At 37.5% G+C, this 21,179-nt stretch overlaps 1 protein-coding gene across 2 annotated transcripts; it reads left to right on the top strand.

The window, feature by feature from the left end:
- The first annotated feature begins 2,584 nt into the window (after positions 1–2,584).
- LOC141911233 (uncharacterized) lies at positions 2,585–21,042 on the top strand. 2 transcript variants are annotated; one of them, XM_074802215.1, is made up of 10 exons: positions 2,585–2,983; positions 10,744–10,795; positions 11,083–11,166; positions 14,025–14,120; positions 14,296–14,412; positions 15,686–15,832; positions 17,111–17,173; positions 17,486–17,577; positions 18,093–18,314; positions 18,610–21,042. In XM_074802215.1, the coding sequence occupies exons 1-10, from the start codon at positions 2,691–2,693 to the stop codon at positions 18,956–18,958; spliced, it is 1,515 nt and encodes a 504-aa protein (XP_074658316.1). In that variant the 5' UTR covers positions 2,585–2,690; the 3' UTR covers positions 18,959–21,042. The 2 variants fall into 2 exon arrangements, with proteins under 2 accessions (XP_074658316.1, XP_074658317.1); XM_074802216.1 differs by lacking the exon at positions 2,585–2,983 and adding an exon at positions 9,339–9,444.
- Positions 21,043–21,179: the final 137 nt, after the last annotated feature.

Here is a 21,179-nt window from a genome sequence, read left to right on the forward strand (position 1 = left end):
GACTGATACTGGTTGTGAGTGGTCATGATTCTGTATAAAAGATGTGCAACTCGTAGATCGCGATCAAGACATCAGTTTTAATGTCAAATTTCTGGAGGAAAATCCTTCAATTCTATACCACTTGACAGTGTTCTACCGCAATAAATCATGTAAAAATATCATAATAGTAGAATTTAAGTTCTTCGGTTACAGTCAAAAGTGGACTTTTCTCAGGACCGGATTGGCCGCGCATAGAACACTAAAGTCTTCAGATGCAACATTGAATTTCAAATAGATATCCTGCAGTAGACACCTTGAATTGTGCCATCATTGTGAAATTCCTAGTAATAGGTGTGATACATACTCTTGTAATCAGAGATTAAGACAGGGTACACAGTGACTATAATGTACACTATATGGGCTGATAAGAGTGGAGGGGGAGGGTTACCGTCAACTCGTCGTCCCGTTTTCCTTCTTGATAGCAGACACAGAACACGTGGCTTGCCCTATCCCAAAAATACCCAGAGATGAATAGAGTACGGTGTATTGTTCATTGATGCGGCGGTTATTGTCATTTCTTAAGAATAAATTCTCAAATCTACCAAACCTTCGCCTTATTGGACTGTACATTAACGTATATTTTACAGGGAAAACTAACTGATCCCCGTCCCTTGCCAGATGGGGGTCGATTAGTGGACACGCATCGGGGAAGCTAGTATAAACTATTAGTCCGATTCTACACCCGAGCCCCAGACGCAAGCCCTGGTTCTCCAACACCAACCTCTTACTCCACATGACCTCGAACTCCTCTCAATATTTCGGAAGATGACTATCATCAGGATATAATTGAAACGTTGAAATAAACTAGTAGCTCAATGAATTTGGACTCATCGTTCTTCTTTTTGTATTATGAGATTTTACCGCACTACCAATTTCTGATTGGTGAATGATGCAGTTTATCCGTTACTCAAGCCAAATAGATAGCACAGTAATTAATAAATCATTGATAACGAATTATTATCACAGATTTCTTTATACCTTAGAATAGGGATTATCTCTGTTATTTATTTCGTTTGTTCGTTATTTCGTTGGTAAATTTCGTTTGATTTTCATGATTTGGTGTCCCTTACAAATCCACCACACCTGCCGGGAGCGAAACAGGGGGTTTTGATTTTGAAATCGAAGTACAGATATTGTTGTGTGATCGGCGGTCGAGTTTACAGAATTTTTGTTCTCTAAATCCAAGCACATAATTGGGAAATTCGGTTCCGGTTCATTCAGAATTAATTTTACAACCAGTCTGAACCGGCAAGCGACTGATTGGGGTTAACTTTGTTGGCTGCCTAACTTAATATCGAGAGTTTGGAGATTACTATATTACAAAGTTGAAGATCATTTTTGTCCATTTATATATTTTTTGGTCTCGTTTTCTACGTGTATCGTAGATTTTTCTCGGGTAGATGTTGATGTAGAAATCCTCTAAATTGAAAGTCCCGCGAGTTGACTAGATTAAAAGGAAGCACATTTCGTAACGCAAATTTCCAGATGAGAGTACGGTCCTGGTATCCGAAGAGTAGTTGGTACGTATGACATCGACGGTGCAGCTCCGATGAGGATGGGTTTCTCCGTCAAGGGGCGCAGTTGGATCTTCACATCTGGTACTGAGTTTGCCTAAAAGTAAAAGTTGGAGACGGTAGCAGTTTGATATATTGACATATATGTTTGTACAATTGCGTATGTACAGTCTTGATCGGGTTTTTATTTACAGTTATAGTAAAACGTACACACCGCTCCGATGGTTGACTGACAGTTCTATGCGTAATGAAAGACCGTCAGTGAATCATTAAGGCGGTGGAGCCCGGTTAATCAATTGTCACAATTATGTTTTGGTAGTTTTTAATGAGACCGGTGTCAGGAGGCAACTTCCCAGTCACCAACGTAGGCAGTTTTCCCGCGGGAATGACACTGAGTTTACACAGTCGAAACATCAGAAACAAAAAAAACTATGCGAGCACGTGATATTATAAAACACAAGTCCTATGCGCATTGAAGACCGTTATCCATGTTCATTTTAAATGAGAACATACCTCAAGTGTCAAAGCCATCATTTAGCCGCGTGGACAGATCTTGAACGCAAAATGCTGCCCCTAATAATAATATCTAAAATAATAATATCTATTTACAGTCCATCACATAAAATATCTCAACAGACTTTACAAAAACATTAGACAATTGACAGATATATTGAAATATTGCTCAATACATTCATATATTCATACTATTTATCATTAACGGTCAATATATGAACTAACTACTGTACGGTATTCCAACTGCGACACGCGAGTTAGTTTTCAACTAAAAACCATAATCAGAACTATTGTTTATATATTTTTGTGACGCTTGTCTGGACGTCAAGGACAGGACAATCATTTAGATATTTCTGTACGCTTGTCTGGACTTCAAGGACAGAACAATCATTTATATATTTTCATACGCTTGTCTGGACGTTTCGAAATAGTCGTCCATTTGGGAAGCGTTAATATAAGCGTCAAACGTTTATCGACCGTCTGCCGCCGCAGCAGCACCGAACCAGTCGATAGAGCGAGAGCTTACCAGACGACATTGGATGTGTAAACAGTTACTGCGTCAGTACAACACGACAGAGACTCACTATAAAACATTAACTAAAACTCTATCACGATCAAAGCAACATGCCCGAAACAGGTTTGACGCGCCTACGTTCGGTCACTAGGCCTTTAATAGTGCCGATTTCTCGCGGAAATAATTATGACTCCAGTCGTAATAGTAGTAATAACAGTACCGATCGCGCTGGTGGCGGTTATTACAACAAGACGAATAATTACTTGAACGGCAATAATAGTAACAACTTCTACAACGTCGTCGACAGGGCATCGGTGAAAAGTGATTCGTCAACAAACAAACGTTGGATTAACACTAAGAAGAAAAACTACAAGAAGATGTCCAGAGAAACCAATATCGATCGGTGAGTATAGGTGTTGATTACGATCACTGTTTGAATCAGAGATTTTCCCTTATCTCCCAGCGTATAGGCCTAAACCTTGTTTTTCAGGGTGTTCTCGGGGAGGAAATGCTTTATGCAACAAGCCCCTTCTGATGTTTGCTCTAGTTGTGCTGGCCCTATATAGTCCTATTTCTGCACGTATTTTGAAATACATGTAGATAGATATTTATGTTGTAGTGGAACAAATATAGATTGCTAATTACGATGAGGTTATATTTCTTAATGAAACCAAAACTAAGAACAGTCAAGAAGAGTCAGATATTCACCGGGGCAGATGCACTGTTACAAAATATTCATTCAAGTTTCTTCGATGATAGTGTTATCATAAACCGCCGGTCCCCGGGTGGGCCATAAACACCTGACAGCAAATAACAACGTAGAAATCAGTTAGAAAAATTAACTAATCGTAACAAAAGTGTTTTTATTATATTTGATACATACATATTCAAATGACACTGTCATCCTGTCTGGATATAGAGTCTATGTTGTGTTCAAACGAATGATACATTATTATGCTAAATAACCAGATGTCATTTGCACCGCATATATCAAATATTGTACGCATTTCTAATATAGTTATCTATATTCCAAATTATACTGATTGAATTCATTCAAACGAGTCGAATGCAAAGGCTGGGCATAAACCTTGGTCGCACTGGGGTGGTTTGTTACCCTGTTCGCACTGGGGTGGTTTGTACCCCTAGTCGCACTGGGCTGGGTTTAACCTGGTTGCACTGGGCTGGGTTGTCGGCCAAGTATTTCCTCGAGTTGAGCTGCATTGACAATGATGTTCAGGGTCGGAACCATAGAAAAAGACATTGGGGGAGGGGTGGGTTCTGAAAAGGTAAGTGCAACAAGTGCCGAAAAATAGAAGCCTTCAGACGCAATTTCCTGCTGATACATAGACGACTTGACTACAAACGATTAACGCGGCTAAATTACGATCAGTTTCGACTCTGATCGACGAAGAGATCTAAGAAATACAGTAAAACCCGTTAAAATCCGGATCGGCTTAATCCGGATTTTGGTCTAATCAAGACAATATTTTGCAGTCCTTCGATATACGAGAAAATGACTTATTTAATCAGGATTTCCCTTTAACGAGATAAATTTTCAGGTCCCAAGAGGAATGGACATGTTGAGCTAATTGGCAATACGGACCTGCGTGCATATTTTGGTAACTTTGTTTATCGAGTGCTCAATGTTAACTGCGCCTCCTGTGATATTAGAATAGATAGGTGTTCTCTATATAGAACTGCGCGTTTCGAAATGAAATATTAACAACAGCGCCTAAGAGTTCTAAGTTTTTCGTTTCTGACGTAGAGAGGTGAAATTATCGTTTTTCGATAAAACACTTAACGGTACATATAACGTATTTCATATCGCCCATGTATATAAGCACCTGTCGCTTCCGTTCAATCGTTATACTAAACCAGGGCAAAGTGCGCGCTGCCTCGTGATATATAACTCGGGTTTAGATAAAGCGTCAATTCTGTACGGAATCACGTCTCGGGATAGATGGGGAAAGTCTGGAAGTCTAGGCTGGGGTTATTCCTGCTATTACTAATTTGACTCATACAGGTCGCACGCCCGAAAACGTGAGGGCGTTTACAGGTTTGGGAAATGTATGAAAAACCTCCAGCAAAATTCCTGCGAATTCCAGCAATTTCGTCATCGAAAGTGATTCACAAATGTAGAATTTTCTAACATTCCATTTATACGTATAAAATACCAATCTAGAATAACATACATTTAAACATTTTGGACAAAACATTTTCTTTTCATTTTCAAATGAAAACCCGTTTGTCATTTTATACGAATGAATTTATCGCGTCATTTATTCTCAGCACATTCCGATTGAATGTGGGTGTCTCGAGGACTATCTTGTGTTTATGCTCGAATCGAAATGAAAAGTCTAAAACAAATCATTTTTGTAATATAACAGGAAGACTTCCTTAGCATTATTTATTTTACAGTTTTTCAACGCTACAAATTTCAAGATATACGCTTCATTTTAAACATATTAGGATGATTAAGCAGTGCTTAAAAACGCTCAAAATGCTTGGAAATTAGGACTAATTTTCTGGGGGGGGGGGGGGGGTGACCAGGTAATGTTTGTTTGTTTTTTGGACCATAGCCAAACGAACTCGCCACAACAACATGCACCGAACCCGGTTCATGGTTTATGGGCCCGTTATTCATATTTGAATCTAAATTCCGGTTAATTAGTTCACTTTAAACATTTTAACTATTTAACGGATTCCACATTCCAATAAAGCAAAATACACTAAAATGCGTACTGTACTCCTTAATGGAAAATCACTAGGGATTGTCAATTACTAGTTTAGGAACCCGCTGCTAGTGATTCTAAATTGCACTCTCTCCAGTGAAAGGCGAAAATGTCATCTACGTAGAACAGGCCCGTAGCGTGGGAGGAGGGGGATGGTTTGGTAAAAGGGGGTTACGCAGAACCGCCCAAAATCCGAAAGTTGTCCGCTTTTGAAAAATGAACTTGTAACACTTCCGCTTGCTGGCCTCCTCGGTCGCTGGGAGTATAGAGACGCTAATAGAGAGAGCAGGCGTCTATGCATTATTTAAAAACACATTTACACATTCAATTTTTTCAAACTGTGTATATATATATATATATATATATATATATATATATATATATATATATATATATATATATATATATATATATATATATATATATATATATATATATATATATATATATATATATATATATATATATATATATATATATATATATATATATATATATATATATATATATATATATATATATATATATATATACATATATATATATATATTATATGTAAATTATTCTTTAGATATTTCTAACAGGTTTCACGACTGCGAATGACAGCTAAAGAGTCGTCCCTTTAGAAAATCATAAACCAGTTTTCGTTTTTAATTCGATAGTTTTTAGTATCTGCCGCGTGTTCGCGACTACCTATGATTATAATAGAATATATAGGTCTATACACATTTTTACTCATATATTAACATAGATATACGAAGTGATTTCTGATAAATCCATGGATCTCACAGCCACTGTTCCCTGTGTGATCCATGGATCTCACAGTCACTGTGCCCTGTGTGATCCATGGATCTCACAGCCACTGTGCCCTGTGTGATCCATGGATCTCACAGCCACTGTGCCCTGTGTGATCCATGGATCTCACAGCCACTGTGCCCTGTGTGATCCATGGATCTCACAGCTACTGTGCTCTGTGTGATCCATGGATCTCACAGCCACTGTGCCCTGTGTGATCCATGGATCTCACAGTCACTGTGCCCTGTGTGATCCATGGATCTCACAGCCACTGTGCCCTGTGTGATCCATGGATCTCACAGCCACTGTGCTCTGTGTGATCCATGGATCTCACAGCCACTGTGCCCTGTGTGATCCATGGATCTCACAGCTACTGTGCTCTGTGTGATCCATGGATCTCACAGCCACTGTGCCCTGTGTGATCCATGGATCTCACAGCCACTGTGCTCTGTGTGATCCATGGATCTCACAGCCACTGTGCCCTGTGTGATCCATGGATCTCACAGCCACTGTGCCCTGTGTGATCCATGGATCTCACAGCCACTGTGCCCTGTGTGATCCATGGATCTCACAGCCACTGTGCTCTGTGTGATCCATGGATCTCACAGCCACTGTGCCCTGTGTGATCCATGGATCTCACAGCTACTGTGCTCTGTGTGATCCATGGATCTCACAGCCACTGTGCTCTGTGTGATCCATGGATCTCACAGCCACTGTGCCCTGTGCGTACGTAATAGAAACCTAGAAACCGCGTTTTTACGATAATTACGGTACAAACAATAAATTGATCGCAATAATTCTCGATACATGTAATTCACTTTCGACGATTTGATTGAGTAGCATTTTGAGAATCTGTGCCACCGACGTCGTTTAATACGAACTGTGACAAATCAGACCCATTAGACACCCCTCCCCTCACCCAAAAAACGGCGTTACCGACTAGAACATATAATGGTACCGCGTTAAAGCGAAATTCGTGATTTGAATTGCTGAATATGTTGGCAATAGCAGAAAAATATTCATAATTGATACAATCAGGATGAGATTGATGATAAAAAATGAAATGATGATAAAAAAAACTCGTCCTGCTAACAGTGCACGGGCAACACTTCAAAGGCTGTGGTCCCGACGTGAGGTTGAATGAATAATCCAATAGGGTTTAAGTCTCAGGGGAATCAAGATCCACAAGACGCGAAGCAAGATAAACATAAACATGATTTGCTGTATTGTTTACATATAGGAATTTGTTACATGTTATATTTGGAAATGTTTGGTTTGTTTATTATCTGGAGTTAAGATGACAAACATGAAACGTAAAATAACTGATTGAATATTTTTTAAGGATTGAAACGAACTCTTGAATTTTTGAAATTTCACTACACCGGGATTCTTCCTATAATATTATTCTATGTGCAACAACAAACAACTGGCATTGCGTGAACAGTCTATCCTCCTACTCCCGCGGAATACGTTAATATCTAACAAAAAGAAACAATTCTAATTCACCGGATTTAAAGAGGCATATATATTAATTTTTCAAATTAGCTGAACTGCTAGGTCAATGATGATAATCGATATTTCTTTATTCAGTGAGGTCAAGGTCAACAGTCAACGCAAATTTATAGAACGAAAACAAAGTAGATTTCGACATATTTTTCTAGTATAGAAATTAATTAGTTCACGAATATATTCACCTGCGATTATTAATTGCGCTATGATCGCGTTAAGCGAGTCGAGCGCTGTAACGAATCAATCATGTTTACCTATGAATCATAAGCAGATCTATAATATTCACTTCGGTTGTTCACTGAGAAATCACACTAATAAACTCCATTAGAAATGGGGTATTCATCGCCAAATTAGTTTTCAGGACCCAGCTCCATAGTTGTGAGTTAGAGTTAACTCTGAGTTAAAGTTAATTTATTTTCGATGAGTTAACTCTGAGTTAAACCTTGACTCACAACTGTGGAACTGGGTCCAGGGGATTTCTAGAATGCGCGCTGATCTAGAACACCAATTTCTTTTTTTATAAAATAACATTCAAAACATTAATTATGCAAATTAAAACGACTGCTCTATTTGCGAATATGATATTTGAACAATGATAATGATATGGACCCAGCCTGCCAATTAGGTATTCAAATTGAATTTTAACGATCAAACACTCGACACTCGAAACTAGTAACTGACTGTAACAGCTGTAAATATCATCTAAAACAGTTCGAATATTGTATAACGAGATTAAATATTCTATCGGCCAAAACTGTTCGGCCTGATATGCCCGGTAGACGGTGGTCCTTCTTATAGGATTTGTAACAAAATTTCAAGGTTCAGTTTCATGGATCGGTCAAACCAAAAGCTGCGGGTCAAGTTTACACCCTGTTCAATGTCCAACTAAATGTACCAAACTTGCGAGTAACCCAGCTTGCAAAATTCATCAGTTTCAATAACCTCATAACGTAGGGTAAATTTTCTAATTCCTTGATTCAGGATCAAGTATTGCATTATTCAACATAAATGCAGCATTCAACTGATGAAGCCACTATAAGATATTTACACTTGTAGCGAAAGCTAAATGCATAACATATATTATCATTAATATTAATACGATTGATAAATGAACTGATTTTTTTTCACACTAGCTCATTAAAACAGTTTGAACCGGGTTTAGTCCTTAAAGAACTATAGACGCTAAACCCAGTCCCACATTCATGAAAATTGTACTTGAAGCTAGAGAATCATCATTTGATGTTTTACTTCGCCTTATTCAGGTCACGTAAATATCTAAACTTCAACTGTATATTCATGACATGGATACCACGAGGCAGCTGGTGTTGCGCGGTCAAACGTGATCACCGCTTGACCCGTAGCCAAATACAATTCATTCTAGAGCCTGGATGGGTGAGGCTACCCTGATCTCTCAGTGTTCAGTTGATAAGTCATCTGCCCCCTCCCAGGGGCTGCTGTGGTAACGCCTGTGTGAATTACGAAAACATTTGCTTTACCAATAAATGCCGGTGAAAATTGACATTTATGCAATAATACACATATATCACGCGCGCTCGCGCGCACTATTGTCAACAAACATTTAACTAAACTGAGCGCACAGATGGCTCAAACCGAAGACAGCCATCTGGATTCGAGCGCCATTATTCTATCTATATGGCTCGAACCAGGCACAGAGCGGTCATAGTCTATGGTGGCAAAACATGGAGGTGTTTATCATTGTATTGTACTGTTTCTGTATGTTGACTCTGACCATCGCCGTCATTCCTGTCATGGTGTTTTTACGGTCGAAACACTTCGTCGGTCGAAGGCGGCTGAGTTCCAGACGATCGTAAGTAGGATACATACAAATATTTACATTTTTTCCGCGACTGGATAAAAGGTGTTGGTGCTAGACGGTTTGACAGGTGCGACATAGATCGTTTTACAATCTGTCTGGGACTGTAGACGTTTTAGATGGTGTCAAATAGGAGTAATTATTTGATTACTCCCAAGATAAGAGTTATGATACAATTCCGTAGACTCTGAAAGGAATTTAGAGTCCATGGTTATGCTGGTTTAAGGCACGTAAAGATAATATTATGAACATGTGAAAAATGCCACGTAAAACATTGTTTGTTGATCATTTCTTCGTGGAACAGAAAACTCCCGACTGAGACACATTCATTATACTGTAAACGCTCTTGTTTTCTTTGCTCCAATGACAATATGCATAACCTTTCCTTCCGTCGGGTACCATTTCATAATGGAGTGTACTTTTTTGAAAGTTTAAGAAGTCGCTACATACTGCAACAACTAGTAAATATCCCTAACTAAAATTTATGAATATTTTTACATCACAAGACCCAAACATCTTGAGGAAGCTAGCAGTATTTATAAAAAGGTAAATAGCCTCATCTAGCCATCGCTGTGCACATCACGTGTATAATGATGCGTACAGAAGAAGAAACTGTCACTGTATGTTATAAATGTAACTGGAGTAACCGTAATTTTATAGCTGTAAATTGTTTTTTTTTTGTATCCTGTGCTCGAAAAAATTGATTTCTGGAGCAATAAATTAAATCTGAATCTGAATCTGAATCTTTGTGAATAAATTCTACTGCTCGCTTTAAACTCGCTCGATTGCCTTCTCGACAATAGAAGTGTCCATAATTAGCAACGTCGTTAATCTGGCTGACGCGTGACTAATCGCTTTTACGTTGGTCGAATTTAGTTAATTTTTACCTCGATCTATTTTCCAGGCTATGAAATCCAAATTGTCTAATTTATGACTCTATCAAAAGATTGACTTTTCGATGTTATTTTGCCGTTGTTTCATCCACAGTTGAATTATGAAGAGTCGTTAATATTTGAAGTATCTGAAGCGCTGATAACCGATGAGTAACCGCTTACATACAGACACCTCGTAGAAGAAACCACTGAGACCTCAAATGAATCTCCAGACCCAATAGGTTACATTTGTGGAATCTTATGGCTTGTTGTTCGATTTCTTGTCATTCTTGTGGAAGGATTAGAGTCATATCAAACCCAGGGGAGCTCTGTTGTGTCGAGAATCATATTTAAAAACCAAACACCGAGTAAATCATTTATAATCAGGCATTTTATCAAGTGTGTATATATATATTTTCAGGGTGCACATTGAGAAACAAAATGAACACAAGGGATTTTTAGAATTTTGTTCGGTAAGTGTAAATAATCTCATCTTTCTATCGTAATCACAAAATACATATGTGATCTTTTCGATTTAAGTTAGATTTCATCCGATTTTGACCAGAAAACTTTGAAATTATGTATTTCCAAATGTAGATCTTTGGTCTTTTCGTCCTAGAATTTAGATACTAACTACGATAATCTAAAATACTACATCGTTTCTGTTTAGGCTGTGAGGACCGGGACTTTTTTCTATGTAAATATGACAAATGAAAGAGGAATTGCACACGGGATTTTTTTTCTAATTATTTTCATACAGGACTGGGTGGTAAAGACGTACCGCAACGCTTTGAAGCCACAGGATTCTTACGAGGATTATGGTGGAAAACGCAAAATCAAGTCGGTAAGAATTTACAGTCGAAACGCACGGTCGGGATAAACAAACTTTACTGCAATCGTTGTCAAGAATCACATTGAAATAACTGACTGATTCGTGTCACTCTTTCTTTCATTCCGCTTCATGCGCAATTTTTTTAATTCGTTTAATCACGGACTCTTAAAACGAAGAGAGTTCATCGTTTTAGAGTCCGTGGTTTAGTATATTTGTTTGGTTGTAACATAAAGTCCATCCTCCCTCGACAGGGATTCGAACTTCTCGCCACAGTATGAAAACCTGCCACACAGACCGGCTGCGCGGCTTAGATCATCAGCTTGAGCTTGGAGTAATCAGACTGTACTCCAAGGTTAGAGGGACTGGATTGAGATTGCGCGACAGAGGTTCAAAAATCTCGCAAATTAGATAAAAACATTTATATTCATAAAAAGATAGCAACAAACATTGACGTGGGGACAAGTCAATCGCAGTTTATATTCATTATAATGAGTACAGCTGCAGACCTACCCTCTCTATCCAGGGTATATTCGATGTGTTTTATTCGATCGAATATGAATGCTATAAATTCATAGATATCAATAATTTACATATATTCACATTCACTCAAGAGGTATTTATTTATCCGGCAGTCAATCGATTGACTGGCTTCATCACGTGTCCCGAACAATATATCACAAATACTCTTACTCTATTTCATCCGCTCCGACGTCACCTAACCCTAAACCCGTAGAGACTTTTTGGTCCGCGAGATACGAGACAAGCGGAGTCTGCTGTATGTGGTTTTGATATAACGCGACCAGTTTCTAAAACCCAACTAGTCGTATATTGTGCATTTGAAATAGTTCTTTTCACTGTATCATGATCAGAACAAGTTACAGAAAAATCAAATTCATTGACTATTAAAATGGAATGGTAATCATTGCGACCGACACACTCCAGAATGTTCATGTCTTTTTCACAATTTCTCGCACGCCATTTTTGTTTTCCGCCAAAAAGATGCACAATCTGTGTTTATCGGGATGCTTTCGTTTTCGTTTTCTACACAGCATTGTCACTACAGGGAGGCGAAATCGAGCCCCACAAAATGACTGGTATTTGATTACATTACCAGTCATTAGTATAAGTCAGGGCTCCAACTGACACCACCCTAACACCGCTTTAGCTACTATTGCTCTGTCATATGTTGTATCATTTTCTATATCTTAGGGATTTTCCGGCGATCAGGTAAGAATTGTAACATCAAATTACTTGATGAAAAATCTATAGTCATTTCTGTCCGTAGTTTCAATTTCAATACGGGTTCTCTTCCAATAACGCGTGACATAATTTTTACCTTCAATCTAACTCCAGTTTATAGCCGTAGTTACGATGAAATGGCTCATAATTTGGCAAATCTATAGTGGCTGATTCGGGCCACGTGAATATATTGCTTCATTGTCATCTACAAGAACGGCTAGAATTATAGTTTAAGCTTGTTATTGCGCCGCGAGATATGTTTTAATTCGTTCTAAAGGAGGATGATGTAGAAGAAATATATTCACGATGCTCGAATCAGCCACAGTTATCGATACATTACCCACAATTCCATAGCTGTTGGTTTTACGAAGAATGAATTGAAATTGAAAATAACGGTTTTAAGAATGAAATTTGCACTTTTTGCACTTATATAGGAGCACCTCGTTTTCGAGCGTCAGATTTTTTTTGTGTGATTTCGCTTCGGTTGAGTGAACATTATACAACAGTACAATCAATATATACGTATATATTAGTTTAACTGTTTTACGTAAGAAATATATGTCTAGTCTGTGTCCGAATATATATATATATATATATATATATATATATATATATATATATATATATATATATATATATATATATATATATATATATTGTTTATTCCTATTCATTCTTATACTTAAACAATTTCTATTTCATAACATGTTATGTTAAACGTTTCTAGTCTACATAGATTAACTTGTATACAAGTAAATACTGAACGTAAACCTCGCATGTTCTTTATTCACAACTTTTAAATTACCCGTGAAGTATGTTTATATTTAGTAATTAATATATATGATGCATATATACTTATTTATATATATTCCATGTAAAAATTCTCGCATGTTTCCATTGACATTCAAATCAAGGTATAACAAATACCGGTCTAAAAAGATATTAGTTTTAATGTCAAATTCCTTTTAAAAAATCCTTCAATGCAATACTAATTGACAGCGTCCTACCGCAGTAAATCATGTAAAAATACCAGAATTCTGGAATTAAAGTTCACTAAGTGTTTGGTTACAATCAAAAGGGAACTTTCCTCAGGGCTGGATGGGCCGCGTATAGAACACAAAAAGTCTTTTCATAAAGATATCCTCAAATAGACCCCTCAAATCATACATGACTTAAAATTTGAAATTCCTAGTAATAGGCCTTGTACATATTCTTGTAATTAGAGAATAAGGCACAGGGTACAACTATCAGTGACTTACTAGTGTCGACCACACCTGACTGGTCACCACACTGACCAGGCATACTCACAAACTCGGTCAGTCACCGGTCCTCAGTTGTCAAGTGGTTAGGGTGCTCGGCTGACATGCTGTAGGTCGCAGGTTATAGTCCTGCTAGGGCTAGGGTTACGGGTAAGCTCGGATTAGAGTTACGGGTATGTTAGGGCTGAGGTTGGGGCTAATTTTTGGGCCAGCGAGGTCTTTATGATAATCACCTCTATGGTTATTTTTTCAACAATAGATTTTACCATTAAACTTGTATATTTTGAACACAAATCTTTTCTTTATCCAGTAAAGGTCAACCTCACAAACATAAATGCTAACTCTTCGTTTAATCCATTCTATTTATCGTAGATTTCGCGACACGATTTTGACCTGAAGGCTGAACAGGTTCGCAAACTGATGCAATGCTGTCAGATACATCAAGCAAATCTCAAAAACTACTACCAGGTATGACCGTTATTTATACCACAACTGCGGGAACATTCCTAGACATTTTCAAAACACGAAATTTGAAATTTGCCTATTATAAGATCAGACAAATTAATTCATTTTCGACTGGAACAAATACAGGAATATTGAATTATGTTACATAAAACCTTACGAAAATTGTATACGTTTGTAGTTTTTCAAGTTGTTTAATGACTGTGACCAGTACGGATCTGAGGTGGCGTCTTTTGTCGACAAAATCGTGCAAACTGATGATAAAAGATATCGAATGCGCTTCAAGACCACGTGCAATGTAAGTCACCACGATTTCATTTAATCAAATAATAATATTCATAAATTCACTTTATATCAGGGTTATCTGCTGCGACAATAATTTTCTTTTTTTCATTTCAATAACTATTTCTATTTGTCAGGCAGAAAACCCGTTATCGAATAGCAGACGATATCGGAATTAGAATTCACTCGAATCTAGAGAGCTGGAATAGGTTTTTGTTTTAGAGTTCTCGGGTCTAATTTCAACACTCTATCCTGCTATTACCAAACCAAGCAGTCTAGTATTGCTATAACTAATAGTGATTGTGGAATTTTTATAAATCCGATATAATATCAGTAATACAATATTTTCACTTACTATATCTATTGTCGCACCTGCTGATACAGTTGCGGCTGTGTACCCGTATATACTGATACTGGTGCCTTGATTGAACATATGCCCAACATTGATATTCTATCATAATATCTATCTCTACGGTAACAGGTTCACACAACCACGTCGGGCTCTAATTCGCTTAGAACGTGAATTAGGCCGAATTTAGCTTCATCGAGATTAACACGCTGTTTAAAAGTCATCGGTCATTCTGTAGAACCCGGGTACATGTACAAACACAATCGTTTGAAATATAGCCCACAAAACCCGAGGTCTTAGAGTTTCTTGATGGGTTGCAGATATGCACCGCAGACGATCGCATTAAGCTAGGAAACGATGGTAGAATAACTCTCTAAATTTCAAACCACTCTAGTTTTAAAACTATCAACATTCCATGATAGATTAGAGAATTTGTAACGTAGAATGTTTTTACGCAGTAGATATATATCTCAAATCGTGCAACTCTAAACATATGTTACCGTGCTGTTTTACTACGCGAATTGAACCCGTCAAAAACCCCTTATTGGTAACAGCGGTCGCTTGCAATGGGTTCCATAGGAATAATTGTTCTAAACTATTGCGTTTTATCTATTAAATTGTAAATGAACTGAATAATTCAATATACGTGAACACTGTGATCGATAAGTTGTTCACTACACATTCAGTGGAAAATTGTTTTTCCTATAAATCAGCAGAGTTTTTGCAAATAACCGTACGAAAAATGTTGTTAATAACTACGGTTCGCTTTACCGAATTTAAGGTTTCCTCGGGGAAGATCTTCACCCAACCAATAGTAATAGTATGACTAACACAACTGGTACTCTTTGGTAGATTATAGGTATTTCACGGTATATGTAGGCTACATAAATGTTGTCTAAAAATTATAACGCGTCTCCGTTTGTTCTTGTTTTTAACACAGGCATTGGTGGATAACTTTTTGAACTGGTCAAATAAAGTGAAAACATTGAAGAAGGAGGCAGAGAATTCTGTACCCGTCAAAAAGCGAATTCTCCAACAGTATGGTCTCATCCAGTGCAAGGCTTTATGTTCGTTCGATATTGAAGGGGTAAGGACGTCATCTATTCGGCAATTAGGTGAAAGCTGTAACTTCAACATATATTGAAAGATTGGCGAGACCTGCAGTTCTACAGTCAAATACATTTAACATATCAGTTTGTAGTGTTAATTCTTTCAGATGAGGTGAGATGAGTCTGATCTCAGATGCCAATACGCAAAAAGTTATCTATCTCTATAGGCATTGTGTCATAACCGTAGATCTTGTTTCGTCACAGTAGATTTTAAGGGGGATTTCATCTAAAAGTTCATATGGATGACCTGCTGGTGAACTTCCGAGGCGACCTATACGAGAGGTCATCAGATTTTCAAATTATTCTCGAAATATATCATTCTATGTAAACGGGCGGTTCGCGACATGCCGCAAACAGTATTATTATATTCCATACGTATATCAGCCATTGAATAAGGGTACGCTTTTTAAGCATGCAGATATATATAAATAGACTCATCACATTTCACTTTTAATGGCTCATGTGGAACATTATAACAAATAAAACAAGAGTAGGTGAAACATTTTAATAGCTACCGCAATAAAGTTAATTATACCCGAGTATGAAATCGAACGTTTTATTCCCTAGCGAGAAATAAAAACAGAAATGGCAAAAAATGGAAGCACATATTTGCATTCAACGGTGGGCAAATAAAACTAGCATAGTGCCTACATAAAAGCGTTATAACACCCGCGTTACGAACCTTTAAGGGAAATAATTACCGCTGTATTGAAGAACACGTTTTCAAATAGATAATAGAGCCGTTCAGATATACATTTAAAAAAAACATTATTTCATACCTCCCCGTACAGAAATGTATTTAAAAAGGCCATTTTTTTCTACTCGACAAAGCCATGTATGAATGAATGCTTATATTTATAAATATACCGTAACCTAACCCCTACTGAGTGCGTTCACACAGCGTGATGGTACTTTTTAATGGACTTTAGAAAATAGAATGATAATATTTGATTTGGATGTTCTATAATATTTTCTGACATGGGGTGAACGTTTTCGTTTGTTTTTTTTTTAAAGTTTTACATAATATAAGCGAATTGACCTGTTCAAACTTGAAGTACCATCATGCGGTTTGTGAACGCGTTTTTTGCGTTTTAAATAGTTTTTCTATGTTAAACATTTTGAGGTAGTGAAAGCATAGATGTTTTAACCTTAATTATCAACATTTTCGGAATAATCACTTGTATTCGGCTTTTGAAAGTAGTTTAAGATTTCGCTGGGTGCATATTTCATTGAATTTTCATTCGATTTCATTACAGGTGGAAATCGAAGAGAACGAGAAAGTTGTCCTGTTAGATAACTCTGATTTCTACATCTGGAAGGTAAAATTTAATCGATAAGATCGATACATATTTCATTATCGAAATCCATCGGAAAAATTAGCACAATCTCTATTTATGTAAATCTTATGTTATTCTAATTCAAAACGCTAGTCTAAGCTCTATAAGCTAGCCACAAACCAAGTAGTTTGATTATAATCTATAATTGAACTTCGAAATATATATTTCCAATGAAACTTGATAATTAGAAGTAACCAAACGTACACACGTGTGTTTATAAGAAGAAGGATTAGATCACTCAAATACTAATTTCCTGTTGATTGATTTCATAAAATAACAGAATATTCGTTTCAGGTTAAAACTCGAGGAAACGTTGAGTTGAAAGTACCGTCAATTTTCCTAGGGATCCACGGCGCCGACAACGTGCTTCTTAAACGAGCGAGCAAGTACGTAATGCTTAGTAACTTAAATAGGGTTTCTATAAATATGCGGTGTGTTTTGGTATCGGATATTGACGCCGATAAATGGAGAGGTTTTACGTCAATGAGGCAGCGGAAACGCTACTGCGGCAAGCGAGAGGATTCAGCGATGACTCAGTTCCACAGTTGAGAGTTAAGATTTAATCCAGAGCCAACCCCATTGAAAATGAACTGATCCTAACTCAGAGTTAACTCTAACTCACAACTGTGGAACTGAACCAGGTGTCGCTAGTGGTTACTCGGTAACCACGCTTCAATTTCCTTATACATTTCAATCAAATTCGAGTGAAATTTCCCACTAAGTATAAAATCGATCTGATGTTAAAAAAAAGTGGTCAAATATTTTCAAATATAGTATTTCTTGTACAATTATCATGTACTCATTTTGGATTTAATTTCTATTCTCTCAAGGATAATACTATAGATTTTAGCGTGCCAACAAATGTAGAAACAAATTTGAATATTATCTTATTTCGTGACAGATTGGAAGAAGAAATTCTCGCGTCGAGGAAGAAGTTAACGAACTATTTAGAAAGCGGAGACGGATACGACTCGGTAATCGATGATCTTTACGAGGCGACTAACTTCTCGCAGACAACATCCGCGCTGATCGAAACTGCCAATAACAAGAGAAAACCACGCGCCGTCGATTTGCAGCTCGAGGAAAGGAAGAACTCCGGTAAAACTAGACACTTCATGCGTAGGTGAGTAAGAGACTTCGCGTTGAGAATATTCAAGCAGTAATAATTTCTGAGAGAGTGGTATTTCACTGATAGCAATGATTGTAGTGGATTGAGACTTATTTGAGCAGTATACCCCCCCCCCCCCCCCACAGTCACAGTCACAGTGGGCGGCGACGTCTGAACAAACATGTTTTGGGAACATGGGGAAAGTCTGTCGGGGAGGGGGGAGGTTTACAGATGATGCAGGTTGATAGCTGCATACGTTATCTAACATTTTTAAAATTTTCAAACTCCATTCCTTCTTACCTCATTTTAGGTGCGTAGAATTGAAAACTCGATTCACCGATGAGTTGGTAGAAGAGGAGATATCACACATGGCACCGGAACTGTCTCAGTTCTCCGGCCAGCAGATTCAAATGTTCGTCATAACGGCCGTCGTCGATACGTCCGACTTCAGCGAGATATCGCTGGCTGAGGCGAAATCTCGCGGTATCGTCAACCAGAAAGCCGGCACGTTTTATAACGCCGAGAACGGCGAATCGATTTCGATACAGGAGGCCATGTCACTCGGTTACATCGTGGTCGAACGAACAGTCGTGAAAAAAGAACGCGAAACCGAACGTAAAGTTCGTGCCGGAAGTCAAGAAGATTTATTGACCCACTGAGTTTTTACTACAAGAAAGAGAAAATGGATTGATTTTTCTACAGATCGTGAGCCCACCCCATTTCTGTGTATGATGCCTTAATAGTCTAAAGCTTTCGCGAATCCCACGACTCGTGTTCCACCAAAATTACTACAAATATGCGCAATTTTAAACCACCTATCGTTACATCGTTTGAAAATGCGCCATCTAACGTGAGAAAATGTAAATTCTATATATAAATCATCATGGGGCTATATGCATGCATTTCACCAATTATAACCATTATACTGATTAGGGCCCATTATATAAACTGTAAATATATTGCTGCATATGCTTGAAAATCATCATCAAAGTATTAAAAACGTTATGTATCAGACAATACGAATACTATATGGAAAATCCGCTTTTTACGCTTCGATACATCGCAATGGGATACCGGCACTCACCAGATGGCACCACAAAATACTGGGTCATTCGTAGTGAAAATCAGTGAATTTTCGATGAAATTTGAACTTAATTTTTAGGCTTCTAAATTCCGAATATTGTCAGAAAAGTCATCGGATAGAAGCGCGGTACCCCAGTGCCACAAGAGATCCTGGCGGAATCCTCGCTTGCCACAGTCGGTACCCCATTTTGTATATAATGATATAATAATGATATCTATGGCTGCAAGTAGTCGTGTAATGTATATTCTGAGAAGTCGTGTTCTGAATTATGATTTAGAAGGTGGTAAAAAGACTTTTGGAAATCGCTAAGGCCTCTTTCAAGCGCTTCGTCGGAACAGAAATAGTGGTCAAATTTCGATATGCGATCAATGATTGATCCAAAAGATTGTCGATGTTTTCGGTGACGGAGTGGCTCGGTTTGCCCACACGTTGAAATTGTTAAGATTTTGAAAACGAATTTTGAAAAATTCTTGTTCGAAATGATATGTAACTTATTAATTAATGAGATTGATTTATGTGATATAAGTATTTGTCTTTCGGAGTATTACTTCAAAATAATGTTAACGCAAACCTAGAATTGTAACGTTTCGCCCACTTGTCTATGTTGTATTCGGGTGTGTCGACTGGACTGGATCCAGACGCAATTATTTGTTCGCTTCGTGAGTTCAGAAATGCTTTTACTATAGCATTTTGAAGTAGGATGTTTAGATTTTTCCGCTTAGATACAATAAGCGTATATATAGAGACTTTTAAGGTCTCTGTATGATCGATTTCGAAGGAAGAAAATTTGGAATAATTTAACACGTTTTCTTCCGGATTTATTTTCGTTTCATGGAACGGATTTCGATATTGTGATAGAATAAATTATCCTGGTGATAATACGCGCATTATGTTAATCAGTATGTGAGAATGAGCTAACTAGAACTCTACCAATACAGGAATATCGTGTCTAGTGACGGACACTTGAATCGGTTAATAGAAATTTCGGTCATTTTCATGGTTGTAGGTAGAGTTTATAGTTGGTTTGAAACTATGTTTTTCATTTTTCACAAGGGTTTCGTTAACAATTAGATCCAGTTTAAGGAGATTTGATAACTAATATTAGAATTAAAGACCAGTCTAGGATTTGAGACCACATTTGTATCAGTAACGACTGTAAAACCGGGTTCTGTGGCCAGTTTTACACGACAAATATTTGATTTGAACCATGATATCAGAAATCAAAATTTGATCGCAAGTATCTTTGTGAAACTGGACTCTGGGTGTAAGAACCAATCCGCACATGGCTCACTCACAATTCACAATACTGCACGGACTAATCAGAATTTGTAAGTTATAAAAGTAACGATAACTAGGTCATGTTCTTCTAACATAACTAATGCGTAGTTTGTGTCAATACGTTAACCTCAATCTTGATAAATAAATGAACAGCATGTTAGTTTCCAGTTAGAAATGTATTATTATGTTTCACAGTTATAAAAGAATGTATTATCGATTGTTTGAATTTTTCACGCGGGCCGTTGCGGTTCTCCTTCCGGTTATAGCCGTTATATAAGTTTCTAAACATGTTTATTTTACTATTACTTCGCATTGCTCTGATTTCATCATCCACCACTAATAAATATATAAAGAAATACTTCATACGATGTGGTATATTAAAGGAAATATCTTGTTTTAATCAATAATGGTTTAAATCTCTCTTGGTTACAAATGAAATCGTCTCAAATCGTTGTTCTATTAGTGGTAAATCTCGTAACGACGGACAGGCGTTCATTAACGGTGGCTACACGACATTG

The sequence above is a fragment of the Tubulanus polymorphus genome, chromosome 9 (assembly GCF_964204645.1).
Source record: "Tubulanus polymorphus chromosome 9, tnTubPoly1.2, whole genome shotgun sequence".
In the NCBI taxonomy this organism is placed as follows: Eukaryota; Metazoa; Nemertea; class Palaeonemertea; order Tubulaniformes; family Tubulanidae; genus Tubulanus; species Tubulanus polymorphus.

What these genes read in the sequence shown, in the direction of transcription:
- LOC141911233 (XM_074802215.1), top strand. Translation starts at nt 2,691, where the DNA reads ATGCCCGAAACAGGTTTGACGCGCCTACGTTCGGTCACTAGGCCTTTA. An exon ending in GAAAACGCAAAATCAAGTCG is followed by an intron (nt 11,167 to 14,024) that starts GTAAGAATTTAC and finishes TATTTATCGTAG; the next exon opens with ATTTCGCGACACGATTTTGA. An exon ending in ATCTCAAAAACTACTACCAG is followed by an intron (nt 14,121 to 14,295) that starts GTATGACCGTTA and finishes ATACGTTTGTAG; the next exon opens with TTTTTCAAGTTGTTTAATGA.